Genomic DNA, 15435 nt, shown 5'->3' with positions numbered 1-15435 from the left:
CTATGGAAACATCGAGGTCCATTTTGGGGGAAGTCTACACTTGAGACTCCTGTGGCAGTTAAACCAATCACTCGGGAGCCGGTCATTAGTTTTCTCTAAAGGTATTTGAAGTACCCAGTGCTGCCTCAGGTGGGGGGGTGGGGAGCAGCGGGTGCGGGAGCCGCGACCGACACACACCTGCATGCTTCTCAGGGTATCGACGGTCTCCACCTGCGGCACGACTTTGACGGGCTGCGCTTCCCACGCGGCCCAGCCATCGTCGGCATCCCGGGCGCGGTCGCTGTGCTTGGTGAGCAGTAGGTACGCGTCAATCAGGACGTCATCGGACTCTTTGGAGCAGTCCTTTCCCGCAGCTGCATTGAGCAACTGAAGAATAATGCTCTTCTCAGCGAGGGTGTCTGGGACAAACACCTGCAAGTTTTCCAAGCCGGGAATCTGTACCTGCAAAAGAAATGACCCAGAATCTTAAATTAGGGAATGTCACACATAGAAATGTTATTTAAAAAAGAAAACAAAAAACAGAAAACAGAAAAGGACCGGCCTGTGTGGGGAAGGCGCAGAAGGCACCTCAGGGCATCCAGGGCCACGCGCAGGCGGCAGGGAGGACAGCAGGGGAGCACTGTCCCTGAGAGGCCTGGTGAAGCCACTCACAGAGCACCCTCCCACCGCCGTATTTTTAGTATAAGCACAAAAATACCCTCCAGGGGAGGAATGCTGGCCTCCAACAACCTCAACCAGCGCTACTTTGAGATGCTTACAGAAAGTAAGGCAAAACATGCTAATAACGGATTCAATAATCATTCTTGGTGGGGGCATCATAAAAAGCCTTTTAAAGATCATTTTAATAAGGAACACGCATGTGATATTGTTGTGCAAATCACACATAAATGCAGGTGGGATAAAACTGTGGGCTTGGGATAAAATTTCCAGTAATAAGACCATAGCACAGAGTCTGTCAATACTAAATGTCCAACAACTTAAATGGGAGTAGGTCCACTGATGGCAAACGTTCCTATAAAAAGTCTAAATTGTTTCAGGAAATGTAAGGGTAAAACATTAAAAAAAACACTTAAAATAATTATTTTGTTATTTTACATTATTATTGTACACACATTATTTTAGATGTATGTGTAGCTAATTTTAACAAATAGTATGAATGAATATTTGATGACTTTATCTGCACTTTTTTAAAATTTTTTTAACATTTATTTAAAAAAATTTTTTTAATGTTTATTTATTTTTGAGAGAGAAAGAGAGCACGAGCAGGGGAGAGGCAGAGAGACAGGGAGACACAGAATCTGAAGCAGGCTCCAGGCTCTGAGCTGTCAGCACAGAGCCCGACACGGGGCTTGAACTCACAAACCACAAGACTGCGACCTGAGCTTGAAGCAGGACGCTTAAATGACTGAGCCACCCAGGTGCCCCTAACGTTTATTCATTTTTTTGAGGAAGTCAGAGACAGCACAAGCTGTGGAGGGGCAGAGAGAGAGGGAGACACAGATTGCCAAGCAGGCTCCAGGCTCCAAGCTGTCAACGCAGAGCCTGACGTGAGGCTCAAACTCACAAACCGTTAAGGCCCATGACCCGAGCCGAAGTCAGACGCTCAACTGACTGAGCCACCTCAACTTTATCTTCCTTCTTAAAGCAAGTCAATACATATGAAAAACTTTGTTTTTTCTAATTATTTCATTGAGAAATTATGAGAAAGTCTTTTTACTGGGATCAATACAGCCAGCAAAGCCTAAAATATTTACCATCTGGACCATTAAGATAAAGTCTGTCCATTTTAGAGAAAAACAGGAAAGGCAAAATATTCCAGTTACAGCATTTTAAATATTTACCTTAACATACTGCTTTGATTTCAGAACGTCCAGAAGGTCTCTGACTGGGGCTGAAAGTACAAATTCTGCTGCTATTTCCAGGTCCTAGGATCACAGTTACAAAGAAACTTCTTTAGGGTTAGCTTTTAAAAGGAAGGAAGGAAGGAAGGAAGGAAGGAAGGAAAAGTAGGTAAAGGAAACAGTTTCAACAATCAGGATTGTTAACTCACCTTTCTCAACATTTTGGCAAATCCGAGGGCCTTGGAGGCTCTTTCTCTGGCTTCGTGGAAGAGCTCCTTCAGCGCCCGACTAATCTCTATGACAGACCTCCTGCAAAGTCAGCGCCACCCAGTTAGAGCCCGTGACACTGTGTCAGGAAACCGCAACAAAGAGGAGCAAGTCCCAAACCACATTAACAAAGACTGAGAACTGGACACATGGGAGCAAGCAGTTACTGAGAGTGTGTCTGAAATACTCAGAAGCTCGCTCTCTTGTAGTTTTCTAGAAGGTACTTGTATTCTTTACATAAGTAAGGCACATACAATAACCTTCAAATAACAGTAAGCTCAATTTTCTAAAGATTTGATTATAATAATTTCTTGGAGTTTGAGATAAAATTCCTACAAGTTGACTCCCAGTGCAGAATCTTTCTGAAAAGGAACATACACAGTGGTGGGCTGGTAAATGGTTAACAACCGGCCCCCCTCAAGTTCCTGTCTTCACGGTGTCTGGTGATTTCTGTGGCATAAATACGCCCCTCGCGGCTGACTGCGAGCTACCAGCGTGACGGCACTGAGCGACGGCTGGGGGACAGGTGTGCATGATCATACTTCGGCTCCCCGGAGCCGGGATGAGCCAGCATGAGCCAGACCCAGCACACCAGCGCACGAGCCCACTTTTTAGATCCACCGCTAATAAAGAACCAGGGCATCCTAAGAGCCCTTCTCTAGTTCACCACCTTACATCTCCGACTCCCTGTTTATTCTGAATCCACCGTGTTACCTCCCAAACCTGCAGGATCTTCTACAGACTGACTCCTTCCAATTCTCAGCTATTCGTACTTTCCCAGGTAAGAATCTGGGTGAACGCTTCTTTCTTTAACTCTGGCGTGAGGACCTCCCAGGTATTCTGAAACCCAAAATGTGCTTCTCATCAAATTTTGGATGGTGAGAGAAACACATTTCAGCTCTAGAGAAGTCATTTCCCTTGAGCACTTCCTAAGCTTGAATCCTAGGATATCGCTAATAACTGGCCACAAAACAGCTATGCGGCTGATATACGTGCCACAGAAAGAGCAATTTAACATGGTCCAACCTGAATACCATCTCACGGAATTGGAGGAAATGCAATAGATGCGTAAGCCATGGTTTCATGTACTTAAGCTTCAAGTTCAACAGAAGGAATAAGCTATGCATAAAAACAATGACAATGTGTTAAATGTATTAATGGACTGACAGAAAGAAACATAATTATGTGATGAGAGACATTCCAGGACACAGGGATGAATGCTCTCTACTCATTTTTAGTCAACTTGCACTCTTTCTCCCTTTCTCAAAAGACACTATTTTCATTAGGCCACTAAATTCTAAATTCACCTTCAAAGAAAACGCCACAGAAAATTCTAACTAAGAGAGGACAAGGAAAGATAAGACAGTCACAACCAGAAATCTTCAGATCTACTACGGAAATCCCTACAGTCCAACAGTTCGGTTTGAACAAGGTGCATTTTAGACTCATCACCAAGAGCAGGAGTCCGTGAAATAAGGAAGGGGAGGGGAAGGGAATGAGGCACAACCTTATTTCGTCTGAAGCGTTGCTGTCGTCGGCGCTGGTCCAGAACTCGGCACAGCTCTCCTGTAAGCCAAACTCTAAAAAACTTCCTGTCGACTTCAGCAGCATCCCTGCGATGTCACTAAGGGAACAAAAGTACAAAAGTAAACCAAAGAAGAAAAACTGTCCTCGTTCTTTCTAATTCTAGAATGAGAAGCTGAAAGTCCAGCTGTTTTAATAGTTTGGGAATCAACAATAGTGAGAATTTTCTTGTACTATAAAATCCTGATTAATGTGAGAAAGGGGAAACCTCAACTACGGCATGTATCTGTCTTCGTTCTATTATCACGGTTTTATCATAAACCTTAAAATTTTAAATCATATTTAGAGCAGCTAGGTAATTATTACACAAATGTAATTTTCTACTTAAAAGTCTAAAATAGCATAAAACGGCCTCAAATATATATCTGTGACCAGATATTTTTTAAAAGCTTTATAAACTAAATGACAGCATAAGAAAACAAAGTGAATTCCTTAAATGCAACTGTTTCTACAAAGTTCCCTGACAATTAGCTTCGCCTGGTCCATCAACACGAAACACTCCACACAGCTGATGCCCCTCGTGGAGTACACAATCCACACACTAGGGAAAAGTGTAAGCCCGAGTGTATAAAACTATCTAAATGAGTGAAGTAAAGACTCAACAGCAGTTTACCGGCCTCTACGTTCAAAGAGAGGAGCGTCTATCTAGTAAAAGAGAGCGGGTAAGCATACAAACAGTGGCGGGCGCGGCACAGGGAAGCGCCAGGGGACTTGCAGAGGACGGAGACCAAACCCAGCTGCGTGCGACACAGGGGTGCAAGGGAGAGAGCAGTGAGAAGAGAGGCTAGCAGCAAGGGAATGGAGGAGGGGAAGAAAAGTCCAGGAAGAACAATGAATACGATCGAAAGGCATGAAGACGTGTTAAGCAAGAGGTCTGGCTGCGAAAAGAAATTGCACAATCTGAAAGGAGCGAGACCCAGAACGCGAGCTGCGGCCAGGCTGCGAAAGGCCTTGCACGTCCTGCCGAGTGCCCCACCTTCAGTTACTGGGCAGAGAGGTCAGCCTTCAAAGAAACTGAGTGGGAAAGGGACCTGATTACAGACCCGCTTTCAGAACAGAAGTGGAGGAGGATACCCACAAAGGGTTTGCTCGACAAGCACTGAGTATCTGTTACATAGTAAGCAGTGAACAGAACCGGTAAGAACCACTCCAGTGAATAGAGGAAAAACCAAGAAATAAAATAAAAAAGGAAAATATGGAGCAGTTCCATTAAGTGCTATGGAGAGAAATAAGAGGAAAGGAAACCAAGAAGAACTTGTGGGTAGGAATTTCCATCTTAAATATGGAGAAGGGGACATTTAGACAAAGACCTAAAGGAAGCGGAAAATGGTCATGAAAATAACGGGGGAAGAGCAGTTCAACTAGAGGAACCACCAAGTGCAAAGGGCCAGAGGCACGAGCATGCCCTGTCCGGGAAAAACAATAAAGAGGCCAAGGTGGCTGTCTGGTAAGGCCTGGAGAAGGGGACAGAGAAGGGTGACAGAGAGTCAGTGAAAAGTCAGACTGTGTCCAGCCTTACGGGCCGTGTTCAGGAGCTCTCAATTTTACTGAGGAAGAAGGGAAGCCACTGGAGTCTTTGCAACGGAGGAGAAAATGGTCTGATGTGCACTTTAACAAGATCATTCTGGCTGTGGTGTTGAGAATAAACCAACGGGGTGAAGAGCTAAAACAGAGAGTCTCCTTGGAGAGCGCCTGCAGTCATTCGAGCAAGATACGACAGCCTGGGAGGAATGCCCACGTGGAGGGGTGTGCAGAGGTCAGACTGTGGATGAATCCTGCAGGGACCAGCGACAGGCTCAGGGGTAGTGTGCGAGACAAAGACAGGACTCAGGGATGGCTCCGAGACTGATGGAACCTGGGAGGAACAGCCCAGGAAGGAGACCGCTGCCGTGCGCATCCAGAACTAGCCCGGCCCGCGGCGGCAGGCCCTCAGTCGGGAACTGCTCAGAAGAAGGCGCAGGAAGGTGAAGTTCAGACACTGCCGCGTACAGACAGCGAAGGACGAGCAACAGATAAAAACAAAAAACCAACAGGAGGAAACGAGGCTGGGGGGAAATTACATAACATGAATGTGTGGCACAAATGAACAGTAACCTCTTAAAAAAAAATTTGTTTGACAAAGCCCGACAGCCTGGAAACAGAAAACGCAAACAGAAGAAATTACAGGCAAAGCAGAATTACTGGACATTAAGAGAAGGCGAGATGCTGAAAAGGGCCGTGAGCGCACTTTGTAAGAAGGCTGACTGGTTCTGGAACCAACCGGAACAGGAAGGCAGGGCCCGAAGGGCCGGGGAGGTCGGAGAAAGAGTCAGCCGCTCACTCACAATCCAGGGAGAGAGGACGGTCAGGGCAGGAGAGGGATTCTGAGGCCCTGCGCATGGGACACAGATGGGGGTGGGGGGGCTGACAGCGATGCCCTGTGAGGCTGGAGGGGAACCCGGGAGAGCTGCGGTCCTCACGACCCACACGACGGAGGGGAAGCTGGGCTGTGCACACGAGGACTTCTACGAGGGGACAGAGGAAACGAAATGGCTGATGGGGCAAGTGAGAGGGGGCGGCACTGACCCCCAGCAGCCGAGTCGAGAGCCGAGGGGCCAGCAGCGGGGACGCCACCTTGGGCACTCAGCTCCTGAAGAAGGGACGTGGGTGAGACACACGCCTGAGGTTCCCAGCGCCCCGCCGAGGCTGGGACACCCGGGGCCTCCGGTCTGAGCCGCCCTTCAGGGGCCTCAGAGCGTTTCCGCTAAGGCAGGGGTTCCTCAACTTCTCAACTGGCATTTTGGGGGGAGAATTCGTAGTTTGGGGGCTGTCCCGTGCACTGCAGGATGTTCAGCAGTGTCGCCGGCCTCTAATCAGGAGCACCGCCCAGTCACTACAAGCAAAACTGTTTCTGGAAGGTGCCAAATGTCCCCACACACCCCCCCGCTGAGCAGCCTGGCTCCCAGGACAACAAAACTCGGGAGAGAGGCACATGCGCACGTGTGACTGCTTGTCACCTTCATGTAACTGAGCAGGTACACACGTCGCAGAGAACGGGGCGGGGGCGGGGGGCGCGAATGGGCGGGCGCGCTCAGGAGCACAAGGGTCCTACCAGAAAAGTTTGCCGGCCTGTGCTTCTCCTCCCCGGATGTAATGGGTTATTTCTTTGGTGAAATTCCATTCTTCTTCTAACAGATTTTTTAAACTATGGGATGCCTGAGGTAACTGCTGTAGCATTTGGATCCAGCTTCTCATGTAATCAAAATACACCTTAAATAAAGAAACATAAAGGGAGATAGTTGAGAACAGAACTCGGCAGCTCACAACGTTCACCTCTGCTGACCTGAAAGCCACAAACGAGAAGGGCAAAGTGGAGGGGACGTTGAGGCACGCAGCCCTGCGAGAAGCAAGATCGTTCATTGCATCACCGAGGTCTGAATGGGCACTTCTTTTAAACTGTGCAACTCAACTCCTTGGCAATTTAACACATTATTTATAATCCCCTCAAATTACCAAGAAAATAAAATGTTCACAATGTACACAGAAGTAAAAAAAAACACACAAAAACCAAGATAATAATACCCAGAAAATTTCATTATTAGTATATTATGAAATTATCCCTTTAAGAGGTTGGGATCTTTACTTGTCGAATCACCTAATTTAAGTTTCGACAGTATCTTCTGTGTTGAGAGGAAAAGAGCACACTTTTCGCCACCATCCCTTCCTGACCCCCGGATTTTTATGACACGGTTTTTTTCAAGATGTATGATATGTAAGTTATGGTATCTAATCAAAATGCCCAGGTCTTCTGAAATGGGGTTTATGTCCACCACAAATCCTATGCAACAGCTCTCCCATCCCTACATCCTTATTTTGATGTATCTGCTGCTTCCCAGGGTTTTACTGTCAATTAGCTTTTCTCAAGACAGGTTCACAATTATTAGATTACAAAAACTCGCTGTCTGTGGATTCTCCTACTGAAAGGACAACTTGACTGAGCATAAAATGCCTGAATTACACGTTCTCCGCTTCAGAATGTTTCAGGCATCGCTCCCGGACTACCGCCTGCCGTTGCGTGTTGTTCGAACAAAGAAACCTGATGGCAGCCTCGTCTCCCGCTGTCCCCGCTCTCCTCACGCCCTGAGGTGCCTTGCTTTTTCTCTGCCCGGATATATACGGGATTCTAGATCCAGTCTCGGATCTCAGTGACTTCCCCAGGCTACATCTTCGTGTTCGCTGGAGTGGATGTTTTCTGAAATCCGGTACTAATTTTCGGGAGGTAAATTTCAGGTCTTGATTCCAGAAAACCGTCTTCTGTTGTGTCTCTGGATGCCCCTGGGCTCCCCCAGCCAGCCCGTGGGGTGTGAATCTGCGGTCTGGGGTCCGTTATGAGCACAGCTGTCGGGGTATGTGGAACCTAGCATTTGTGGGTCTACCACCATCTCGTCCAAGTGACACAAACTCTTAAATACGAGGCCAGGACCCCCTTTGGCTTCTCGGGGTGCTGCTCTTCTCCCCGGCTTCGCTCATGCCCGGCCGTCTCCCAAGGAGTGCACCTCTCCCTTACGGCCCCGTCACGGGGCGCACGTGCGACCGCGTACCCAAGGGCCGGAAGCAGTTGGCATCCTCATGAACCCTTTGTTCATACGGTCACCTACTGATTTCCGACTGCTGTCATCCTGTCCCTCTCTGGTGTCCAACACACTCTTCTCTCCATCCCAGACTCAGCCACCACATTATGTTTCATTCCAGATCTTGTCATTACAGAGTATCTCCAGGCCTCAGATCACCCATCCAAACGCCTGATTCTAAAACTCCTCTCCTCATTCCAGTTTTCTGTTCAACTACCACCACCATGACCATTCTCGTATTGAAACCTTATGTGAACTCCAGTCCATGGGTTTCTCTTCCTTCTCCAGTTCGCTACTCCCTTCCTTCACTCCCTCTCCTCCTTTTTTGGCTTAGAGCCCGCACGGTCAGCTCTCCACACCCCGGCCACCCCCCACCCTGCCACCCCTCCCTCTTCAGCTCACCTGCCAGATCCCCAAAGCACGGTGAGCCCAACAAGTCCGCGCCCCACACCCTCACTCAAGAAGCTGAGGGTCGTGAGGGTCGCGGGACAGGGAGGAGCCCCTGCTCTACACATCGAGATCCCGACCATGTGGTGCGCACAATACTTCTATCTCCACTCCACCCGTTTTCCTTCTCTCTACGACCGCACTTTGAAACCCCTCCATTTTCCTCAGACTGCCAATGCCCACCCTCAGCACTTCTCAGCAGATGATCTATCTCAGCCCTCCTAATGAAGAGAAGTCATTAGATACAGGATCCCTCACCTTCTCCACCCCAAACACACATGGCCATGTGACATCTCCTCCTAGCAGCGGCCGAGCGAAGCGTCCTCCCAATCTCAACACTTGTGTTTCGAGACCCGCCTCCTCATGGCATCTGCGGAAGCTCACAGTATCGAGTTCCCTCTCCTCTCATACGTGCATCATTTTGTTCATCTGTCTCCCTCCACAAAGTCAATCCCCAAGGCTTTCAAATGGCCTCCAGTAAGTTCTATTTAAGAGCTCTCACTGGACCCACAGTCTTCACTATCGGGGTACAAGCTGCACCCCAGCAGGAACACCGGCTGCACACGTCTCCCCTCTCCCTCCTGCGTCTTCTACAACTGCCACGTCTTGCTCCTCATTATCGCATTTTCATTCCTTGTAAGTTCTTTTTCTGTGGCTTCCTTAGATCCATCACACGTTCCTCCATCTCCATCATGTTCACTGCTTTGGTTACTTCTAAGGCCAGGGCCAGAGAAATGAGCTGAGACGGTTTATAGCTTCAATCTGGTTTGCTGCCTCAAGCAAACGCTCAGCAAGTCACGTCCCTGGACCTGCTCACATGAGTGCTTCAGTTTTCCGCGTCAGGACGATGATGAAACGCGGAGTAAAGCCCCCAAAGTCACCGACGTTCTGCATCACGGCCTGCTCACCACTGCCTCCCGTCACCCTCCTCAACAGCGGGATACGTTCGGACAACACAAGCGTGCCTGCTCCTCCTCTGTCTTGGGGACAGGCCACCGACAAGCCCTCCGCGGGGACCCCTCCAGCCTCTCCCTGGACCGCTCACACCCCCACACACCACCGCTCCAACGGATCCCTGGACGGGCTGTGAGATACTCAGAGCTTGCATCGACCCTCACGTTAGTCCAAACTTCAAGGCAAATAACCGTAATGGTCTTTTGGTCAGGCAAGGAGAGGAGAACAGTGTGCCAAATTTTCTCCTTTGCTGAACACGGAGTTTTTTTCTTTACTCGCCATTCCTTTGGCTGTTTTTGAGTTTCAAGAGGAGGCTGTGTGGCAAACACGATGCAATTGGCCATCCAAAGACCATTCCCTCCTTCCTTTCTAACGAACACACCGATTGTGTTTGGGTTCCCCCAGATGTCAAAACAGGCCCGTGCCATTAGCCACTGAGCGCACTTCGGGCACACATTTAAAACCGCTGATAACTTCCAGCTCTTCATCTGTGAAGTCATGGAGATGAAACTAAGGGAGATCTTGTCTCACACAGATCATTGTAGCAAAACCAAAACAAAGTCCTAAGTACTTAGAGCTCTGAGGAGCTGCTGCGAATTTGGGTATTCCCTTCACCTGGCCTTCAGATATCCCACAGGCACACCGCGGACTCCGGATTCCGACACTGAATGGCCCGAGGGCACACCCTGCCCACCTGCCTCTTACCCTTCCCGCCTCAGTGACCGCACTGATAAGGGTGCTTGCTGTGTGTGCCTTTGTGAAACCACCAAAGACAGTTTGGGAAGCTTTTTGTCTTTTTAAACTCCTGGTTTAACCATCCATTGAGAGAAAGAGAAAAAATAATTTGCATTTGTTTTTTTATCATGACTTTTCAATGATAAAGACTTTTCTGACCTAAGAAATACACTGTATTTCAAAATGTAGCCAGGCTACACACTCTGGTCTTTTATGCATTCACCCCAATTAAGAAATAATTTCAAACTCAAAATTCTTTCTTGTAATGCACCAGATATTATAAGTCCCCCTCCTAGCCACCTTCTTATTTTTTTTTTAATGTTTATTTATTTTTGACAGAGAGAGACAGAGAGAGACAGAGAGACAGAGCGCTAGCAGGGGATGGGCAGAGAGAGGGAGACACAGAATCCAAAGCAGGCTCCAGGCTCCGAGCTGTCAGCACAGAGCCTGACGCGGGGCTCAAACACACAGACCACGAGACCATGACCTGAGCCGAAGTCGGACACTCAACTGACAGAGCCACCCAGGTGCCCCCTTTCTAACCTTCTGCTGTAGCAACTGGAAAGCTAAACATTTGAATCCACAGCCTCTGCCACAGTCAAGAGGCCACCCCAGAGGTTTGATCAATACGATGCAGAGGAAATGTGGTGGGTGTGGCTTCCAGGAGAGTGTTCACTGCTCTGGACTTAGCTGGCAAGGGCACTTTTCCCCTTCTGCCCTTCTCTTTTCTTCTAGCCTAGAAAGTGGGTGTGGTACCTGGAGGTGCTGCAGCCACCCTGACACAGGACACAGCGAAACGGCATGCAAAATATGTCTTGAAAACCTTCCCCAAATAATATGCCCACAAGCATGGTCATTCTTGTATTGTTTCATCAACCTGCCAGGTTACAGAATCATCTGTGCATATGCCCGACTCAATCCAACAGGTACTGGCTACACACTATCCTCCACCAGACATCATGGAAGACAAAGTAACTCCAGGCTACAGCCGCTGGCTGATGACGCTTTCAGTAGTCTGGGAAACCTGAGAGCAGAGGAATGGTGTATCATTGCATATTTCACCGCACAGCTCTAACCATGACTGCGTAGAGTTCAGAGAAGGTGTCAAGAGAGGCACGTTACAGACTGAAATTGTCAGATAAAGCTTCCAGAGAAAAGCAAACCTTGCAAGTAAATCTTAAATGGGCACCTAAGGTAAAAGGATACGTCCACCAGGAGCGAATAATCGGAGCAACAGGACAGGGGTTACAACGTGTGTGCGTGCGCACAACACACATGGTGTAAGGACTGGGGAGCTCCTCTGGGCAGGTCTGCTCCTGCCAAATCCCACTGTAATTCTTCAAATGGGCCCAGTTCCTCAGCGAACTCTGGCTCCCACACGTCCCCAAGCTAATTTAGGTGACCCGTCTCCAAGTGGCCACCGCATTTCAGAATCCCGCCCAGGCACCTAGCGCTCACGCCCAGGGCCCAGCCAGACTAGGAGCCTCTAACTGTCACTACTGTCTTCTCAGTGGTAGCGCCGGCCACGCATTGCAGAACAGCTGAGGACAGATGGCTCAATAAAATAGGACCAGACTATGACTCCATTTCTGGGCCGTTCTGCTCTAAGATGAAGAGTCTTACAGTTAACAAAATAGGGTAAGCTTCGCCAAAAATTCTAACGCAAAAACCCTTGAGCGTTTTTTAAAACGTGGATTTAGGAGACACAAACGTAATCCAATACTAGATGAAAAGAATCAGGTTAAAGACTGCCCCCTCCCTCTCCCTCTTCCTCCCTCTCCCCGCCCCCCGCCCTCCCCCCCCTCCCCCCCCCCCCAGTGCAGCTGAGAAACCCCCGCTGGGCCTCACCATCAGCATTTTGTGCAGGTCCTCCTCGAAGGCATCGATGTTGCAGTCGGTCTTCTCCAGGTCGTCCAGAACCTCGTGCAGCATGAACTGGTAGTACTGCTTCATCAGAAGGCCACCCTTCAGCACCTCCTTACACTCCCTCACCAGCTGCGGGAACACACACACCTTCTGGAACGTCGCACACCAGGGCCGCGCCATCTGTCAGCCCACACACCTCCCACCTAAATCCTCAAGAAGTCTCAAAGTCCTAAAGTGTTTCCAATTCTTTATCAGCTCCGTTCATATACATATCTTAGCAGTCTTGATTAGGAACAAAAAACCGAAAATAAGTATTTACTATTACAGCATGAATACACAGAGAGAGTACCAGACAGGCAAACGCCGATTTGTGACAATACGTTCCCCTACAAATAAAGTTATACAGAAGAGACATCCCACACAGTAAGGTCTATTTTTCTACGATTTTGCATCATAGAAGACAATGGATAGAAAACTCTCCTAATGAAACTGCTTATTTTTAACCAAAAACATAGTAAAGATTCAAATACACCTACATACCACAGGGCACGACAATCTTTGCGGTAATTTAGTACAGTAACTACGTGATTTGTGGCCTTTACCATCAGAAGCCTCTAATAATCACAAAAATGAAACCTAAGATCAATTTGATGAAAATAGAGGTCAAGGGAAAACAAAACTAAACAAACAGATGAGTGACCCCACACACTAGGCCCAGGAGGCAGCGGGACAGGAGGGAGAGAGACGGGATGAGGTCACTGGCCCTCCAGCCCTTCCATCACGGCATCTCGCTAGATTATCACAGTATTGCTTAAAGCAATGGGGATTCCATAAATACGATGTACCTAGATAGCAGAGCACTGCTTTAGCCAGCTGAAATCTTTTTTTTTAACAATATTTAAGGGTAAAAACTCATCTCCTTTTCTTTTACTTGCATGTGTGGGATGAACAGGTGGACACAAATACACTGAAATAGTTACAGTGGTCCACTCTGAGGGGCAGGATCATAGGATAATTCTCATTTTGTCTGCATCATTTTCTGTACTTGTCAAATATTCCAAAATTAGTACAGATTGCCTTTATACACATAAATTCCCTTTCACACGGTTCTAAAAGTAATTACTCACTATCAGGGAGCCACGGCTAGAGCGACATCTACTAAAAGCTGTTCTGTTCAGATGTACATTTCTCGGTTAAAGATGTCACTTAGGTGCTTATAACCGAATCTTTGAATGATCTAAGCCAAAACTTGTTTTATTTTGATTCTAGCAATACTACATTCATCTAAGTTTTGTTTTTTTATTTTTAAAAACATTTTAACATAAACTACTGTTTCATCTTCATAAGAGCCCCACTAGCAGAAAGTAAACTCTGCCTTGTTTTTACCAGGTTATATTCCTGAATATCCGTTTTGTGAGAAAGGAAGTCAGTATATACCCAGGCCTGCTAAAGCCTGCTAAATTACCACTGCAACAGGTGGACAAGTGAGAGGCACGGCCACGGCCACAGCAGGCAGTGAGCAGCAGAGCGAGGGAGAGAAGAACACTCTCTGGCCGGTGCTGGGCAGGAACCCAGGAACCCAGGAACCCAGGAACCCAAGCGGCAACAACAATGAGTCATGCCTTCTCGGAGCCACACCACCAAAGTCAAGTCCTATTCTGTGCCTATCCGATGACCTGTGCTTGTCCCCAGGTGCCATCCCATCATCCCCCTTCCATCCCCAGGGGACAGACAAGCACAGTTGACAAAAACATACCTTCCCTCCTCCCCCAATCGGAATTATTTATCTTGTATAGTGGATATCCGTATAGTTAATACCATAAAGTACGAATACAAACACTCACCAGCATTCACCGTGCTAGATACAACTGCTTCCAGCCCTTCCTGTCACCTGTGGAGTATCAAACTCCCTAGAAAATCCCATCCAAAATTGATAAAAAACAAGAAAGCAGAAGCTGTCATTACTATTTAAACCATGCAACTGTCTACACGAGCAAAGAGTCCAAACATCTCCCAGCTGCACACTCTAAAGACAATGAATGATCTGTTTGCAGGTAGCTTCACTCGGACAAGAAAATAAGTGTAAGGAACTTAAACTACTTCTCCTGAGTGAATTTTAAGCTCCCAGCCTTCAACGGCTAATGTTGGGAGGCTACGCCATTCCACCACCATCCTTCTATATCCTTCCGGAACAAGAAAGTGATGGCAGGAAGGCGAACCACAGTCTTCTCTTTGAGGACTACATGCAAAGAACGTTTGAAATTACCCTAAAAAGAGCAGCTTAACTACACCAACATGCACTCATTTTTCGCTATTTGCAACAATTTTAAAAAATCCTCAAAATAAAGACTATAAGCCTGTAGAATAGCATAATAATTGCTGACTTTTTTTAATCAGTCTTGGAAACAGACCTGCTTAATACTCAAGAGAGACGGTTCTCCAGCAGGCCTCTGCTCCAATCTTAACTTCAGACACTCATGTATGACATTCAGAAGGACTCGACAGAGGACCAGGAAGGCAGGTTCGAATGAGGGCAAGTCCATGGACTGGAGTTCATCCCACGACACAGTGCTGCATTTCTGCTCCGAGGAACATGGCGTCCTGGATAACTGCACATAATCTGAACCCCACATGGGGTCTGGAAATTCGGAAAACTAGAACAAAAATTCAACAAAAGTTACAAGAGCATACAAAAGGAGGTGCTATGGTTGTGGTTGTAACTATTATTCCCTATAATTTGCTGGCAAACCTACAAAAATCACAATTTTACAGGTAAGATAATCTTTAGAAGAATTCAACATGTTTAACATAGACCCAAGCAGTTCTAAAAGTAACAGAAAATCCTAACAAGAACTAATACCAAACTATGACATTTTTATCAAAAAAGCATAGTGGAAAAACTACCAAGTTCATCATTTTCATCACAAATTTTATCATCATACTTAAACTGATTACAACACTTAAACTGATCTAACAACTTTTAGGGTTAGATACAGTACTATCCACAACTATCTCTAGACTGAGAAAACCAGAAATTATTAAAATCTGAGAAAGATTACCAGGGAGCCATTTACATAAACATAAAAACTAGCTGATTCTACCAATTCCTCTGTCCGTTGCTCTCCCCAGCT

At 47.2% G+C, this 15435-nt stretch overlaps 1 protein-coding gene across 10 annotated transcripts in view; it reads right to left on the bottom strand.

The window, feature by feature from the left end:
- The window catches only part of MAP3K4 (mitogen-activated protein kinase kinase kinase 4), a 113711-nt gene that overhangs the window by 28554 nt on the left and 69722 nt on the right, over positions 1-15435 (bottom strand). For all 10 annotated transcript variants that reach the window (XR_007152023.1, XR_007152024.1, XM_047857822.1 and 7 more), the window contains exons 4-10: positions 14716-14958; positions 12287-12433; positions 6784-6941; positions 3616-3732; positions 2051-2150; positions 1842-1925; positions 178-441 (exon numbers count right to left, since the gene is read on the bottom strand). Coding sequence is in view for 8 of the 10 variants with exons in the window: in XM_047857822.1 (XP_047713778.1) it covers positions 178-441; positions 1842-1925; positions 2051-2150; positions 3616-3732; positions 6784-6941; positions 12287-12433; positions 14716-14958 (1113 nt within the window). In the remaining 2 variants the exon portion in view is untranslated. The remainder of the gene's footprint in view (positions 1-177; positions 442-1841; positions 1926-2050; positions 2151-3615; positions 3733-6783; positions 6942-12286; positions 12434-14715; positions 14959-15435) is intronic.

This window comes from Prionailurus viverrinus, chromosome B2 (genome assembly GCF_022837055.1).
Source record: "Prionailurus viverrinus isolate Anna chromosome B2, UM_Priviv_1.0, whole genome shotgun sequence".
Taxonomy (NCBI): domain Eukaryota; kingdom Metazoa; phylum Chordata; class Mammalia; order Carnivora; family Felidae; genus Prionailurus; species Prionailurus viverrinus.
Note: the sequence above shows the minus strand (reverse complement) of the source record. Positions and strands in the feature narration are given on the sequence as shown.